Source organism: Cucumis melo, chromosome 6 (assembly GCF_025177605.1).
Source record: "Cucumis melo cultivar AY chromosome 6, USDA_Cmelo_AY_1.0, whole genome shotgun sequence".
Taxonomy (NCBI): Eukaryota; Viridiplantae; Streptophyta; class Magnoliopsida; order Cucurbitales; family Cucurbitaceae; genus Cucumis; species Cucumis melo.
In genome coordinates this window covers 25475112-25492664 of record NC_066862.1, presented here as the reverse complement: position 1 = coordinate 25492664, position 17553 = coordinate 25475112, and the positions used below count along the sequence as shown (strand labels likewise).

General features: G+C 37.2%; 2 protein-coding genes across 5 annotated transcripts in view; both read left to right on the top strand.

The window, feature by feature from the left end:
• The window catches only part of LOC103491690 (uncharacterized), a 68422-nt gene that overhangs the window by 10451 nt on the left and 40418 nt on the right, over positions 1–17553 (top strand). For all 4 annotated transcript variants that reach the window (XM_008451737.3, XM_017045351.2, XM_017045350.2 and 1 more), the window contains 3 exons: positions 2319–2447; positions 7196–7257; positions 12059–12115. In XM_008451737.3, the coding sequence (XP_008449959.1) occupies positions 2319–2447; positions 7196–7257; positions 12059–12115 (248 nt within the window). The remainder of the gene's footprint in view (positions 1–2318; positions 2448–7195; positions 7258–12058; positions 12116–17553) is intronic.
• Positions 7732–11022, top strand: LOC103491689 (eukaryotic translation initiation factor 5A-like). The gene has a single exon (XM_051086933.1). It carries the CDS (start codon positions 10288–10290, stop codon positions 10840–10842), a length of 555 nt encoding a protein of 184 aa, XP_050942890.1. The 5' UTR covers positions 7732–10287; the 3' UTR covers positions 10843–11022.

Here is a 17553-nt window from a genome sequence, read left to right as displayed (position 1 = left end):
ACACGTCCTAAATCTTGCTTTGCTGTGCAAGAACATGACTTGAGTAGTCCTATCGTCTCAGGATGAAATGCTAGAATGCTTAACTTAAAACCTTGAATTTAGCTTCATCGCCTAGTTCCAACTTAACTCTTAACTACTAAGTGATAAGAACAAACAAAGAAAGATATCATACAAGACTTCTTTTATTTCTTAAACAATATGCGTTCCAATGTACATATTACAAGCTTGCTTTACAATAATACTCAAGGCCTCAAACGCCTAGTGTAGTTCCTTCAACTTTAAACACAGCTTACGCCTCAACATGTAGCAGGTCGCCTTACCTTTCTCATCTTGGCCTTAACACCTGGTAACCTTGGGATGAGAAACTTAAAACATAAGTCAAATACTTAGCGAGTGAGTTTTTGTTAAACCTTTTGGGGAAATACAATCACTGAAATTCATTTTCATAGACAGGCTCTCAATGCCTCATTCTATAAAACATAAATCACACATTAGCCTTCCACATTCCTTTCACCAAGAACATGAACCATTCTCATGCATGGACTATTGTGATGGCCTTTCCTTCAATAGCATCCATTGGAGAATTTTCTGGTTCATTTCTCATTGCTCAGGCTGCTAACTCAATACTCTCCTTTTACGCATTGGCCTACTTCATATCGCCATATAGTCCTTTTCTACATGGTTGCCTTTACTCCTTATGTACACATAATTAGCTAGCTCATTGATAGGAATAAGACTAATAGTTTACTCGCAAGTGTAGCATACAATCATCAAACATGAAACTTTAGCTTAGAAACACAGCATAAAAGCTTTCTTTAAAAATCACATTTCAACATTAATGTGTATTACAAACATACAAGACAATATGAAACTTAGAAAGAAAGCTTTAAAAATTTTAATCAACTTTAGAAAATCACTCACTACACTAAGTTTCCTTCTTCTTTCTGAATGTCTAACCCGAACCTTCTTTTCGCCTGATAGCTTCTGAGCAACAACTTAGCTCTTTCTTTGACCAAAATCTTAGAATAACCTTCTTCACTTTTGCCATCTTCTTTTATTTATATTAATCCTAAGTTGGGATTAGTCACTCCTTAAGCTCTCTTAACTCACCAGTTCCTATTTCAGTGCTACCAGTGCTTGTTTAATAATTCTCTTAGCCATGCTTAAGCCTTACTTTGACACATAGCCCACTAAGTTAATAAATTTCCTCGAAAATTCCTAACTCTCTTCGCTTGGCTTCATCTCGCAGTGAACATCAAAACACCTTGATATTTTGGATCGCAATTCCCTTCATCTCGCGTCGCCTAACTTCAACACCAACCATCAGAACGCCTTATTCAAAATATTTATCTAATCCTTATAATCAAAATTCTCACTTCATGATGACCATTCTATTCCAGTCACGTTCTCACACTTAGTACCTATTATGATTCTCTCTTTGTACCTATTTGGACATTTCATTCATTAATGAAATGTTTCTTATCCAAAAAAACAAACAATGGACCCTTGAGAAGACGAAAGAACTTGTTTGACGATTGAGGAGGCTCCTCGATCATATCTTTGACATCTTTGTGTCGGGAACAGAAAATGCCAAACGTTTGGAAAAAAGAATCCCGAACGTAGCCGCAAAATCACAATGCCAAAGAATATTTTTCAAGTCTTCCTTTGCCTTCTAACAAAGAATACAACAAAAAGGCCCAACCATGAGTGACATCTTCCTTACAAGCCTATCGAACGTATTAAGATGGCCATGAAGAAGCTACGAAATAAATAACCTCACCTTTCTAGGGACCTTAATCCTCCACAACCCTAAACTACTCAACTTAAACTTACTTAAGAAACCTACGAAGAGAGAGGAGAGTGCATTTTTGGTCTCTAATCCTCTTAAAAGCTCTTGTTTTCCTCAACCTAGTTGAGATGTCTAGGTGCGTCTATTGATCTCTAGTTTTCTTAGCTCTTTGTATAATCTTTTTGTACTTTGAGCTTTTGCCACATTATTAATAAATGAGACTTGTTTCCTTAAAAAAAAGGCTCTTATTTTCTACTTTTTTTGTTTATTCAGTTTTAATTCTGAATCCAATATTCTGTTTTTTTATCTTACAAAAATGCTGAATGTTGGCTAAATTTTTTATGGAAATTGTAGAACTTTACAACTATTGATATTTGAAAATCATGCTTCTTTCCATTAGAATCTTACTATCCTGTGATTGTGCTATCTGCATATGTGGTTGAGACAAGTTCTAGATCAATCCTCTTAAATCTTTGTTAGATTCACGTTACTTCTTCTTATATGCTTTGATGTCTGTGAATCTCTGCAGGGGTTGCCTCAGGTCTTGCTGTGCAGAGTTCATTTTCTTAAGGAAATGCTTCTTTTGCCTTCTCTTAGTACTGGAGACGAGAAAGTAATCAGTGGTCTTGCATGCTTGTTCTCAGAAGTTGGGCAAGCAGTATGTTGCTGTGGACTCCTGTTTGTGTTATAATTATTATAATATATATGTAATATATATGTAATTGTAATTTCCTAGTCTTTGTTTAGGGTTTCCACATATGCCTATATATATTGAATTCTATTGTATGGAATGAAGTAAAGGGTTGTTTCATATTTTGTTCCAACTTCAACATGGTATCAGAGCCGCATAGGGGTTAGAATATTCCATCTAGGTTGACATCTCCTTTGTGCCCTCATCATATTCAAGAGTACATCAAATGTTACACAGAGACTCTGGCTAAAACAAAATAAATCCCAGGCAAAACGAAACGAAAGCTAAAGAAAAACAAGGTTTAACAGTATCAAAACTAGACCAAAAGTAAAACACCGACGTAAACATTATAAGGCAATAAATAGTAGGTCTTCAGCAAAAACTTCATTAAGCTTGAGAGTATATATTTAATTAGTCTTTTGTCCTTTATTGTAGTTTCCTAGTCTTTATTTAGGGTTTCCATGTATGCCTTTATATATTGAATTCTATCGTATTTTGTTCCAAGTTCAACAATAATTTTCTTATAACAGCCTGTGAATTAGTTAGCAACCTCAGTTGGTTCTTTAATTCATAGTATTGATTCTTGGATTGAAGAAGATGAAGTAAATATGTACTCAGAATTACACCTTTAAAATTTATAAGCTTGGATTCACTGAGTCAATCGTGTTTCTAAAGTTCTTGTTTCCGTTGACTCCTTTCATTATATCAATGAAAGGTATTGTCAGGAAAGACATGTTACAAATCTAATTGGGAACAAACGTTAGGTAAGTTCTCTCTCCCCTCTCTCTTCTGTCCTCTCTTCTCTCTCCTCTCCTCTATCTGGTTGCCAGCATTTTCTTCCAGTCTCCTCCGGCGAGCTTCAAAACAAAAGTGGAGGTAGTTAGCTGAAAAGTAAGCCAGTTGCACTATTGCATTGGACAGAGGAAGGTCATTTTTACATTGAAGATGTGGAAGCCTGCAGAATTCTATCAGTTTCTGAATACCATCTCCAATGAATTTTTACAGCAATATTGGATCTACTAAGAGGACCAGTTGATAGCTTTTTTAAAAAATTTGGCGTAATTGACAGAGGAAGATTGAAGATTTCAAAGCTCAAAGCAAAGATTGGTTGGGTCCTAAACTGTGATTATTGGCCATATTCAAGGGGTCATTCCGATTTAAGAGTGTGCTCAAGAGAAAAACAGCAGGGCTAGATGTCTTTTTGTAATATGCTGAATAAATTTGTAGAAAAAGAGAAGTATGTCAAGTGTTACTCAGGCAATATCTCGAAGAACCCCTCCCAGCTATTGGCATAAAATTTGAGTTATGTAGAGGAGGTTAAATCCAATGGTTCAAACAATTCAGTATCTAAGATCGAAACAGAGAAAGTTAGCGAGGCAGCGGGACAGAGGAAACGATTGCTCACGACAGGTCATCCCCCTTCTGCAGCAGCATCAAAGGCAGAAAATCAGAAGCAATGGGTGATTAAGAATCTAGAAGTCACTCAAACCATGTTTGATCAGCTCTGGATCGTTACTAAGCTAGCTATTTGCGTTCGACGACTAGAGAGAAATACATAAAGTATTTGAATCTTTATTTCAAACTGAGATTGTTATAAACCCCCTGTTTGATGAGAACACTCTCGTTAGTCTTGACCAAGGCTCAATATGGACTATTTCGGAGGAGATGGTTTATGGCACCAGTTGGGTCATTTCATCTCAAATTTGAACAATGGGACAAACTCAAGCACATCTGGCCAATAGTCATGGAAGGATTTGGTGGATGGTCGAAAGTCAAAAATCTTCCTTTGGACTATTGGTACAGGAGAATTTCTGAGGTTATTGGAGACCATTTTTGGGGACTCGAGCGCATAGCCTCAGAGACACTCAATCTTATAAACTATACTGAAGCTAGAATCAAAGTCAAGAAGAATCTTTGTGGTTTTATGCCCTCAACGATAGAAATCAAAGACCTTAAGAGAGGAAACACTTTTTTGAACTTTGATGATATTGAACAATTGAACCTGCTAAGCAAAATAATGAAAGGCACTAGTAGTTGAAGACTTTGAAAATTCAATAGACCTCTTGCGAATCAGGACAAGTCTACACGGTGAAGCGGTAGATCTTTTCACTTCCTCCTGGTTATGAACGTCCCAAAATCCACCTTTGCAGTGTTACCCTAGGCATGAAATCTGTTTGAACTTCTGCAAATCAATCATGAACACTCATCAGCACTGGAGAGAAGAAAAGAGACGTTCAGCCAAGCCGAAGTACCATTTAGCCGTCAGACCAACTCATTGACGTTGGAAATACTGCTGTCAAACTAACCTCTTCACAACAGACTTCAAATGGCCTATCTATCAAAGAAGCCCATTTAGCTGGTGCTGCCCAATCTTCAACAAAGGATACTACCCCAATTGAACTCAGACCAAGTAAAGGAAAGAAAAAGCCAGTTCGTCGAAAATCCCTCTCAAGCGCTTCATTAGAAACCAAACTTCTTTTGATAATGCCTGGACTACATTGCTAAAGTCTGAATGACTTGATGCTTGCTCCCTCAAAGCGTCGAAAGAGGCCCCACATAAGATCTCAATTAGCAAGCTCTCTTTGTCAGAGGATAACCTGGATCCCCTGGAAGTATGTAGCTCCAAAATTCAAACTGATTCGTAGTGAATCAAGTCCGTTACAGTTCCCTCTGCTCCTAAACTCTTCAACTACTCGAGTTTCATAGATCCTAACACTAAAATCACTTTATTACAAGGGTCTCCATGCCAATCAGTCGACTCATTTCAAAAAAAGTCAAACACAGAAATTGTCTCTCCCTGCAGTGTTAGCAGTGAAGAATCTGCGGGTTTGAAGTACACTTACAAGGGCGAAACAAATGCTGAAATAGAAGCAGTGGATTTGATTACTCTTTATGAAATGGATGATGCTGGCATTGGCACAACTCCCTAGTCCTCTCCTGTTAAACTATCAGAAGTTCCAAAGGAATTGGTGTCCATTATAAATGATTGCGGTATTGTGCTGGTCTGAGTAAGCCATTTTGTTGCTGTCCTTTAAGGAGTCCTTTCCCATGAAGATAATCTCTTTGAATACAAGAGCTCTGAAAGATCCTACAAAGTTCATAGCCCTCAAAGAATTCATAAAGCACCATGGTTATGATTCTAGAATTGAAAATGGAAACCATTGATGCAGTTTTTATTAAGTCAATATGGAGCTCCAAAGACATTAGATGGGAGTTCGTGGATTCATTAGGTGCATCAGGGGGTATTCTCACGATGTGGGACAAGAGCAAATTACGGTGGTGGAGCATGGTCATTAGTTTCATGGGGCAATTTCTCAGTCAAATCTCTTTCGACCCATCTTTCCCCATCTTCTCTGATGGACAAAGCTATCTATAAAGCCCTTGGAAGACAAGCTGCCCAAGGAGAGTCAACATTTTGTTTCGGATTATGGCGTTTGGTCTACTAAACTGCTCCCTGATCATGCAAAGGAAATTCCCCAACAAGTGCTTTTTACCTTTGATGTGCCCTCTATGCCTAAAGGACAGTGAGGATTTATTACATCTATTTATATTTTTCCCCTACTCCTTTAATTGCTGGAATAGTATTTTCTCTATCCTTAAAGTGGATTTGGCATTCGACGGATCCTTAAGTTCCAATGTTTTTCGGTTGTTGTGGGGCCCTTTGCTGCCCAATGAACCAGGGCTAATTTGGATAAACATAGCAAAAGCTCTGTTGGCAGAAATATGGTTTGAGCGCAATCAGCGCATTCGACAAAGGAAGGGGTTAGTTTGATACTTTGGACATGTCAAAGAGGAACGCAGCAGCCTGGTGCTCTTTGAATGTAGAATTCAAGGATTATTCAATTCAAGTTATTAAACGGGCCAGCTTTCATCCATCAACCACTTTAATGGGGACTAATTTCATGCTATCTTCAAAAGACTCAAGCCTCTGCAGTTTTACATCTTTCGCTGCTGCTGTTAGAAGAATTCCTGTCCAGCTTTGTTATGGATATAAATCTTAGTATTTGGGGACCTTTGGGGTTGTATCTCCCTTATAATTTTCTTTGTTAGTTGGGGGCCTTTTTGTTTATGTGTTATTTCCCATGTGGTCTTTCTTTTCTTGCTGTTTTGTCTTGCTTTCGTTTTCCTATGTCTGTCCGTCTTCTGATTTACACGGTACCTATGTGTTCTCTGTGGAGTGTTAACCTAGTTGAGATGTCTGGGTGCGCCTCCTGATCTTCTATTTCTAATTTTATTTTTAGGCTTCTCTATTAATCTCATCGTATAATTCTCTTCTACTATGAGTTTTATATTAGTAAAGAAGCTTGTCTCCGTTTCAAAAAAAAAAAAAAGAAAAATCAATGAAAGGTCTTGTTTCCATTCAAAAAAAGAAAAAAAAAATTGCGTAAGTTAGTAATATGGCATAAAATGATCTTTGTATTATTTGGGTTAGTCTCTGTAACCCACTCTTAGAATGTTTATTTTTCTTTTAGTTTTATTACCTTTCCCTCTTTATTTGGGTTTGGATCCTTTAATTCTTTTTTCTTCTACTCCTTGTTGGAATTTGTATCATTTGAGCTTTTTTTTTATTTATTTTCATTGAGATGAAAAGTTCATATCGTGTTGAAAAGAGGTAACAGTGCTTGAAAATATAAGCGAAACACATTTATTTTCCCGAATTGTTTTTGTGTACTTGTCCCATACTAATTATGACTATTATCTTCAATCTATGTCAGGCACCATCCTTAATTGTAGAGGCCAGTGCTGAAGCCCTTGCTCTAGCTGATGCTCTCTTGAGGTAATCATTTGTTGGGTTTTTGTCTATGGTTTTCCAAATATGTTTAAACGTGAAAAAATTTAAATGAAATGAATTATGATAGCCTTTCTTTGACCAACCTATTGAGGAGAGACTTATTTGAATGGTATTGAACTACATGTGTTGCGATGACGATGATGTCCAATTTCTGCTTGATGAGTATACACGCAGTCGACCTCAGTTATATCACAATGATGGCCTTTCTTTTGACCAACATATTTGCAAAACTCGACTATTGACAGGAGTGTGTGGCACACATGCATCAGGAACTTACTAAGATCATGTAATGGGATGTAGGGAGGATACAAGTCGTACAATCATATTCGACCTTCGTTGATGTCAATCACCAACATGAGCCAATGTTGACAATAATTGATTGGGCTGTAAATGTAGTCAACATCTGCCCATGCTGGCTGGTAGTTCGGTTCCAACCTGAGGACAGAATCCATGTATACATCCTCCTTCTGCCACACCAACGCAGTCTCTTCCTTTATTTTGTTTGCTATCTCCCAGAACAGGCTACCTTCCATGCTAGAGTTCATGTATCTGTAAACTACAAAACGTTAGGATCAATGCTTCTATTTGGTGCTCACTATCAAAAGACTTCAAACAATTCTCCGTACAAGACAGAAGTCTTAATTGGCAGGCTTTTATTTTTAGTTCGTAGTCAACTATTGTATTTTAATGCTATTTTCTTTTTGAATTTCTAGTCAGTGGTTTTAACTCTTGGCTTTGTAGTTTTTGGGTTATTTGTATGGGTTAGATCTATTCTCGTCATTGCTGTTGGTTATAACTTTTGGTCTTAGTCGGGATATGATTAGAGTGCTAAGGAGGTGTCAACCTAGTTATGATGTTTGGGTGCAGTTGCTGATCCTTAGGGCTTTGACCTTTTCTCATCATTGTATTTTCTTGTGTATTGTCTATTCATTATCTTTTATTTTTTAAAAAGGAAACAAGCTTCTTTATTAAATAGAATGCAAAGTACAAGAGGATTATACAATGACGAAAATAAAGAAGCCAAAAAGAGGATCAGAAGGCGCACTTGGACATCTCAACTAGGTTAACCACCCCCTTATCGCCATCATCATATCTAATAGTACATCAAATAATACATAGAAACTCCTACTAAAACAAAGTAAAAAACCAAATAAAGCAAAAACGAGGCAAAAACTAAAGAACAACAAGGACTAAATAGTTTCGAAATGAGACCAAAAATAAAACACCAAAAGAGAATAAAAGCAAGTAAAAATAGGAAGTCTTCAGCGAAAAACTTCAACAAGCTTGAGAATCTTGTCCTTCTGAGATATGGCAGAGTATAGAGCATGTTCTATTTAGGTTGTGAGATGAAAGCTGACCAATTTAAGCACAAATGTTGAATGGAGTAATCAATAAATTCCTTGTTCAAAGTGCACCAAGCTACTGGATTTCTTTTTGCAATGTCCAATCTTTCAGGCCATCCCCTTGCCTTGTCATGAAAAATTTGTTGATCACATTCAAACCAAAGTTCTGGAAGCTGCATTTCCACGGAGCTTTGGATATTCCTTTGTCCAATGGGGATGATGGAGAGATATGGGTCGAATGAGACTTAAATGAAAAACTGCTCGATGGGTCGAGTGACCAATGTCTTCTATCATCCGAATTTAGCACCCTTTTAGAAGAGAGTAGATAAAGCAAAGATTGGAAATATGAGATTTCGTCGTCTTTTAAGAGTCTTTCAAAAAACAATTGACCAAGACATTGTGGAATTGTTCTAATGAACATCAATAGATCACTAGGCAGTAATGATATTCTAAAAAGCTTTTGGGAATTGAAGACTAAGGAGGATGTCACCGATCCATTAGTCTGTCCAAAAAGCAATTCTTCTGCCATTACCAAGTTGAACATGCCAAGGCTTCCACCTTCCTCCAAGCTCTTGAAATGCTAACCCAGGGACTCTTCAAACTATTACCAGATTTGCCCACCGTGTGCGAATCAAAGGGTTCTTTACTGCAAATACTTTTATGACTTGTCTCCATAGTGAATTTTACCTTCCACTGAGAATCTTCAGCCCCATTAAGCAAGAAATGCTGTGGTTTGAATTTTAATGCCTCCTAAGCCGAGACCCCCATCTAGCTGAGAATGTGTAACTTTGTTTCATTTCACCAAATGATTGATTTACTTCCTAAACGCCCTTCCCAAAAGAAGTTTCTCATTAGTTTTTCTAAGGAAGAAGCCACATTGTTTGGGATAGCAAAAAGAGAAATATTAAGTGGGAAGGTTAGCTAAAACAGATTTACATACTATTTGCCTTCCTCCTCTTGAAATATTAAACCTTTTCCGTCTATCCAACTTTTTATGGATACGGTCAATCACTGGTTGCCAAAATGTTTTCTTGCCTTGGATAACCCTCCAAGGTAAGTCATAAGTACAAGAATGGAAGTTTTTCTGCCTAGCACCCTAATTTCTCGGCCATTTGAAACATATCATCTTCCACATTAACTCCACTTAGAGCTGATTTATCCCAATTAATTTTCTGCCCTGAAATCTATTCAAACTATCTTATAGCCTCCTTTAGCTTAGTGAGCATTTCCTCTTCATGCTTTCAAAACAGAGGTGTATCATCGACATATTGAAGAATGGGAATGTGGATCTTCTCTTTTCCCACCAGAAAACCTTCATAATCCCCACTTTTGTACAACTTATTGATTATAGCTCCTAGAGCCTCGCTGACAAGAAGAAATAAAAAAGGAGATAGGGGGTTTCCTTGTCGGACTCCTCTAGAAGCCACAATCCGGCCCTTTGGCTTCCCGTTGATGAATATGGAAAAATGGTGATTTTTCAAACAGCCCAACATCTAGAATGACCATTTGGTGTCGAATTTTTTTGCAGTACATTGCCTTTTCTAGAAGACCCCAATCCACTCTATCAAAGATTTTTTCTAGATCTAGTTTCAAAATCCTTCCTTTTTTCTTTTTAACACAATACACTTCAACGACCTCATTAGCAATTTAATGAGTATTCCGTTCAAGATTTATGCTGTCGCACGTCTCTGAGCCAGTCTACTTTTCTGTCATCACCCTCTCTTTGAACTTTTTTCCCAACAAAGCCATGTTAGACGAGGAGCACCACTTCGAGTCTAAGGCTGACGCCGAAGCTTCCAAGACTTATCCCCAGCATGCTGGAACCATCTGGAAGAATGGATACATTGTCATCAAGGGTAGACCTTGCAAGGTTGTTGAGGTTTCAACCTCAAAAACCGGAAAGCACGGACATGCTAAATGTCACTTTGTTGGCATTTTCATTTTCACTGCTAAAAAGCTCGAAGATATCGTCCCCTATTTGCACAATTGTGATGTTCCACATGTCAGTCGTACTGACTACCAGTTCATTGATATTTCTGAGGATGGATTTATTAGCCTGCTGACATACAGTGGTAGCACCAAGGATGACCTGAGGCTTCCAATCGATGAGAATCTGCTGTCCCAGATCAAGGATGGATTTGCAGAGGGGAAGAATCTGATTGTGACCGTCATGTCTTCAATGGGAGAAGAGAAAATTTGCACTCTCAAGAACATAGGCCCAAAATAGTTTCCTTTGATTGATAAAAATACAGTTTGCAGCAAAAACCTTAGAACGAACAATGTCTAGATCCAGTCTATAATTGTTTGAGAAGCATGGTTCGTTGACGATGCTTCCATTCATGATTTATGCTTAACTGGGCCGCTTTTATCTCTCAACCCATTTAATGTGTGCTGATCTCTTTACGTTTTATCAGAAGTTCAAGATATGGTAACTTGTTGAATTTTTAGCAGAAGACTTACTATGTCTACCTTTTTGTTCTCTTTAGGACATTATTTTTTTTCTTGTTTTGGAATTGTTTATCACTAGTTGTTCTTTACCTTCCATTTTTGTTGTTGTTTGCCTTTCTTGGTTGTTGTTCTGGTTTAGTAGGAGTTTCTATGTTTTTGGATGTACTATTGGATGTGATGATGGCGCTAAGGGTGCCAACCTAGTTGAGATGTCTGGATGCACCTCCTGATCCTCCTTTTAGCTTCTTTATTTTTTTCCATTGTATAATTCTCTTGTACTTTGAGTTTTAATTTAATAATGAAGCTCATCTCCTTTGAAAAAAGAAAAAGAGAGCACCAAAGAAAAAAGAAACTGAGGATCAACAGGCGTACCCAAACATCTTAACTAGGTTGACACTCCATAGCGTCCTCATCATTTCCTCCACATAAACTTCATAATCCATCAAACAAAAGTACAGTAAGAGCTAACCACACCTCAACAAACAGCCAAACCAAACCAGAACAATCCTACCACCCATTTAATAAGTAGAAAATAGTTCCTTCGGTTGCACATCAACAGGGCCTTCTTTTGGTCAGTTTAAATTTAGAGAAATTGCCTTCTTTTTTGTGGGGCGAAGAACAATCCTTAAAGAGCTTTTTGATAATGTTATGTTCCTTGCAAGTTCTTATTGCAAATTGTTTCCCTTCTCTCACTCTCAGCTTTTCTAATCTTTTATCCAATCGGCAGCCTTTTGATAGGTGTTTTTTCTTCCTTTTTTCTTTTATAAATTTCATAATACAAGAATGTACTTGCTCTGATCAAATGTATATGTATGTGTGATTAAGTACAGTAGTAAGTATGGCTAGGAAAGAGCGTGACACCTCTGTTTTTGAGGCAATTTCCCATTGCTAATTATTCGATCGTACACGCAAAAATGTTATACTGAAAATCCTTGTGTCTTATATTAGATTTTCCTCTGACACATTTTGGTTTTCCTTTTTTTAATTTGATGCAGTTGTGTGGCTTTTCCAAGTGAAGATTGGGAGATTGCTGACTCAACATTACAATTTTGGTATTATCATGTTCTTGCTAAAATTCTGAATTTTTTTTTGACACAAGAAATGTTGATGTAATATAGTGTCTAAGAAGCAGTGGAGATGATCAAATCTTAGAGAGTAATGAAGATTCTACGAGTTGGAAATTTTTAGTATGAATGAGAATTTTACCCCCTTTAAATAGACCCAAAGGGTAAGGGCTTGGCCACACCTAAATAACTAACCTAACTTATTTAAATAGGCCCAAAGAGGAAAGTTTGTTCATGTCTAAACTTGTTATTGGCAATGATGTTTCCACGACCATTTGTAATGGCACTTGGGTTGGGAGAACCACTCCTTTATTTTCCCTTTATTTTTCTTTTTAAACAGAGACAAGCCTCTTGATTAATAATAATTTTTGAAAAGGAAACAAATCTCATTTATTATAAACAATGTGGCAGAGCTCAAAGTACAAGAGGGTTATACAATGAGCAACTAAGGAACTAGGGATCAGTAAATGCACTCGGACATCTCAACTAGTGTTGACACCCCCTTAGCGTCCTCAACATAATGAAAAATAGAGAAATGAAATGACATTGAGTTAGTAAAAATGGTCCAAAACATAAGACCTTTACATCAGCAGCCTATCATTAACAAAAGACTAGAAGACAAATCTAAACCAGGCAAAAACAGGGCCCTTACCTAAATCACCTTAGCTGGATTGAAAAAGTCTAAACAATAAAAGCTTGCCAGTTAAGGTGAAAGTCCTTTATGGAGTAATCCTAGAATCTTTTGACCATGGAGCACCATGATGAAGCATTTAAACGAGCATACTCAAATCGACCATATTGTGGAAAACACGTTGATATCTTTCAAACTATATTTCTACTAATAAGGCCTTGACTGCATTGCACCATAAAATTAATGAGGTTTTATTTAAATCTGGTCCATAGAGAATTTGCAGCACATTACCACTAAAGCTGTCATTAAAAACCCATCTTAAATTAAAAATTTGCAACAGCCTACACCAACATTCACTGCATAAGGACACTAAAAAATAAGGTGATGAAGGTCTTATTGATTTGTACAACATAGATGGTACATATGAGGAGATAGGCAATGAGAGGGCATCTATTTTTGCAATGTAGAGGCACAATTTAAATTCCTTTGAAGCATAATCCACACGGATATGTTGACTCTTTTAAGGCTCTTAGTTTTTCGAATCCCCTGTATAAAGGAACATCAATGGAATAAGCAAGTGATAGATGAGTAACCAAGGATCTAATAGTGAAGATGCCACTTGGTTCTAGGGACCAAACTTTCTTACCCGGGATAGAGTTTACCATTTTCCCATTTAAAGAAATCATCAGTGGTTGTTTTCGACCTACTGCCTATGATTTATGATTTTGTTTTGGACATTATTTTATCATTTTGGTTTGCCTTGTATTTGTGGCTTTTTGACTTGATCTTGTATTGAGAATAGAAACCTAGTATAAGGGTTTTATTTTCGCTTTTTGGATGTGAGAGGGCGCTAAGGTGGTGTCAACCTAATTGAGATGCTCAAGTGCGCTTGTTGATCCCCTTATTGCTCTTTGTATAACCCTAATGTACTTTGAGCTTTCTCTCCCTATTTTTTGATATTAATAATAGTGAGACTCGTGTCCTTTTCACAAAAAAAGAAATCATCAGTGGTTGAAAGTCAACAATCCCTCCTCTTTCATTAATCTTCTTAAGTAAACCGCCCACGAACTAGTTTGGCTATCCTAGTGTTTGGAAATTGACCCTTTAGGCAAGAGGGCAATATGAGATAATCTAGGGGACTTGTTGTTTAGGGGAATATTATCCAGCCATGGATCAGTCCAAAAATACACTCTGCTGCCATTACCAATTCTAAAAGTGGCTAATGCTTCAATCTTTCGCCATTCTCTTGAAATACTAATCCATGAGCTTCTCAAACACGAATTCTCCTTCCCGCTAGTGTGCCAAAGGAAGGGGTGGATACCGTGAATATTTTCAACTACTTTACGCCAGAAGGCCTTCTGTTCTGACATGAATCTCCATCCCTATTATGATAAAAGACCCACATTTCTTATTCTCAAATCACTTGGTTTAATCTGACAATATCTAACGGATCGGAGAAATCATGAGTAAATAAATCACCTTGTACTTTGCGGGGTGGATTGAAAACAGAAAGATCCACAAAATTCAAAAAAATGTTTCCTCTTCTTTCATAAAGATCTCAATGGTTGCCGGAATGAAACCACACAAATTCTCCATCACTTGAATCTTGGCTTCTGAGACATTAATGAAGTTGATAGTTTCAACCGCAATATTTTCTAAACCTCCAAAATGAGCTCCAATCACTTCAAAAGTTTTATTACACCAATAATCAAAATGAGCTCCAATCACTTCAACCTCCTTAGCCTTTCAAATATAACGGTCTTCCATGGACGAGATTGTTCCACTTTTCAAACTCTAAATGAAAGGCACCAAAATATTGCCATTTGCCAGGATTTTCAATGAACTCCTTCAAAGGACCACGTTCCAATTCAATCAGAGCATTGTCTGCAAACGATGGATTGATGATAACTTTTGAATCGAAAGAGTTCTAATGCTTCATTAATTTTTACCCTACTATTGAATTCAAAATGCTTTGAAACAACCCAAAGATTATCACAATCTGCTTTAAAGACTACTGAATTCTTAATCACCAAATATTTGCTTGAACTCTATTTTGTGGTATTGGCGAAAGAGATCTTGGATATCTCTTTTGATTCTACTATCTCCGCATACCTTCCTTTCATATTTTTGTTCGGCTGCTTCTTAATGGTGTTGAACTTGGTTTGAACCAAATTTTGTATTCATGGATGTCCTTGAAGTCTTCCAACATACCAGACTTAGCAATGGCGCTTAGAGTAGGGAGTTGGTTTGGCTAGTAGTAAGGCCAGTTGGTTGAGAGGTGCTGGCAGTCTCCTTAACATCGCTGCACCCTGAGTTCTATTGCTTGTTGAGGAACGCTTGTTATCTCTTGGGAGCCGACTGTGGAGTTCCCAACAGTGATCCTTGGTATGCCATTGTTTCTTGCAGTACTCACAAACGAGAATTTGTTTTCCATTATTCTTTTCATTATAATGGGTCAAGGATCGAGCACTAAAGGCAGCAGAATTAGTTATATAATTTGAAGGCACATTAGGAAGCGAAATTACTGGGTTCTTGAAATACATTGGTAGATCGATCGATTTAGACTTTGCCGAGGATGTACCAACTTCTAAAAGAGCTCTACTATAGGTTTGGTTAATCTCGAGACCACAAACATATGGCTGTCCATAAACGGAGAGTGCTGATGACTCTCTCGCTTTAATCCCCAATCTGTTATGGAGTTGGTCAGCTCCGTTCCTATAGAAGAAAGGTTGCTGTAAAGGATCGACGGATAGAATTGCATTGTTGTACAGATTTGACAGTTTTGCAGGTTGCTGTCCGGCGGCGGAAGACCAAAAGGGTGAGATGGTTGGGTAGGCGACGACGTGTAGAAGCAAATGGGATGGGTGGTGAGATTAATGGACAACGGCGCGTGGGCCCATGCGCCCGACAGCGGCGGCGCGTGAGGTTGTTTCTTGCCAGAAGGTTGTGCGGACGGAGGCGAGGGTTGGTCCATTGGATAGATCAACGGTGTCTGAATCCTTTGGAGTAGTTTTTCCATGGCGATGTCAACGGCGGCGGCAGCTTCTGTTTTGGTCTGGGTTTTTCCTAAACTTTTTTCTAGGGTTTCTTGTTGCTTCGCTCTAATTCTATGTTTGATAGTATGGGGTTCCATCTCAAAACCAATTGGCAATGAGAGGAGTGACCCATCCACCTTATAAGGGGTGTGGATCTCCTTGGCTTTTCGAAAGTGGGACTCACAACATCTCAACATTCCCTCTCAAGATGGTGCCTCTTTGAGTTCACCTATCTTGGACCAAATACCCGTTTGGGCTTAATGGGCTTCGATACCATATTGAAAGCAATAAACACGAAACCAAACTTATGTAGAAACCTGAGAACCGGGAGAAAAACTACGATGTATTTAGTTTTTTTTATTTTCTAATAATCATACAATAGGTACAAGAGGAGAATAAATAGAAAAATACAAAGAGATAAAAAGGAAAAAATATTTAGGGTAAATCTCCCGAATGGGCTAAGCCCACTAATTCTAACAAATATTTTACGAATCAGATGTTCTCTGGTTGGTTTCAAGATAGCTCATTTCTTTCCTTTCGTCCTCTTGAGATGCATCTTCTTCAAGCTTTTCAAAGATTACTTCTTTCATGGTTATGGTTTTTGGAACACATGTGTTTCCTTTCCTGAAATTTCGTTTGTATTGAATTATTTCAGCTCCTGGTTTTGTTGTTTTTCTGCCTTGTTTGGAGTTAGTTAAGCAGTTGGGCCTCGTTTTGTTTGTCCGTGTATTTGGGTTCCGTATTCTTTGACCCTTATAGAATCTAGCTTTTTGTAGAAATCTTTTGTACTTTTAGCATTAGTCTTATTTTATTATATTAATGAGAAGGCTCCTTTCCATTTCGAAAAAACAAAAAAAAAAAAAAACTGGAGGGATCAACAGTTCTTTTTGGTGTGCGCTTTCTAAGTTTTTTGTGATATTGTTTTGGGAAAATTACTTTTTTAGTCCCTAGGTTTTGATGAATATGTATATTTGGTCTCCGAGTTTTAAAAGTAGATTTTTTTAGTCCCCAAGTTTATAAGAATAAACCATTTGGTCCTTGAGTTTTCAAAATATACCTTTTTAGTTTCGGAGTTTTTAAATAGGTCTTTCAAAGAACTTTATACTTTTATTTTAAATAATTATATGACATCTTAAATTAGACGAGTAACTTCTAAAAATCATACCTTCTATAAAACAATTTTTTTCTGATTTTAAATATGATAATTATTTTTAAAAATCAAATATGAAATACTTTTAGGACCTTATAAACCTATTTTTTGAAACTCTGAAACTAAAAAGATACATTTTTAAAATTCGAGGACCAAATGGTTAATTCACTTGAGGACTAAAAAGACCCATTTTTAAAACTTAGAGACCAAAAGAACTTATTCTTCAAAACTTGGGGACTAAAAAGGTAGTTTTCCCTATTTTTTTTCAAGTTATCTGTTTGTTTGGGAGGCTTTTATTTTCTCTGGTTAATCATTGCTTTGGTTCAAGGTACCCTTGAGATTGTACTATTTAAAGTTTCACATCTCTTACTATTGTTTCATTGTATTTTGAGCAATAGTCTTTTTCAATTTTGTCAATAAAAGTTGTCTCCTTTAAACAAAAGTATAAGATTGTCGAGAATGGGTTGGGCATGCAGTCATAGGCTAACACTCCGTGGACATGCATGCTCGAAACAATATGAAACTGGTATAGTGATTTTTCTGCTCTAGCTGTGCTTTTTCAAGATAACGTTATTACATCAACTACAATGTTTATTCCTTTATTGTTTCT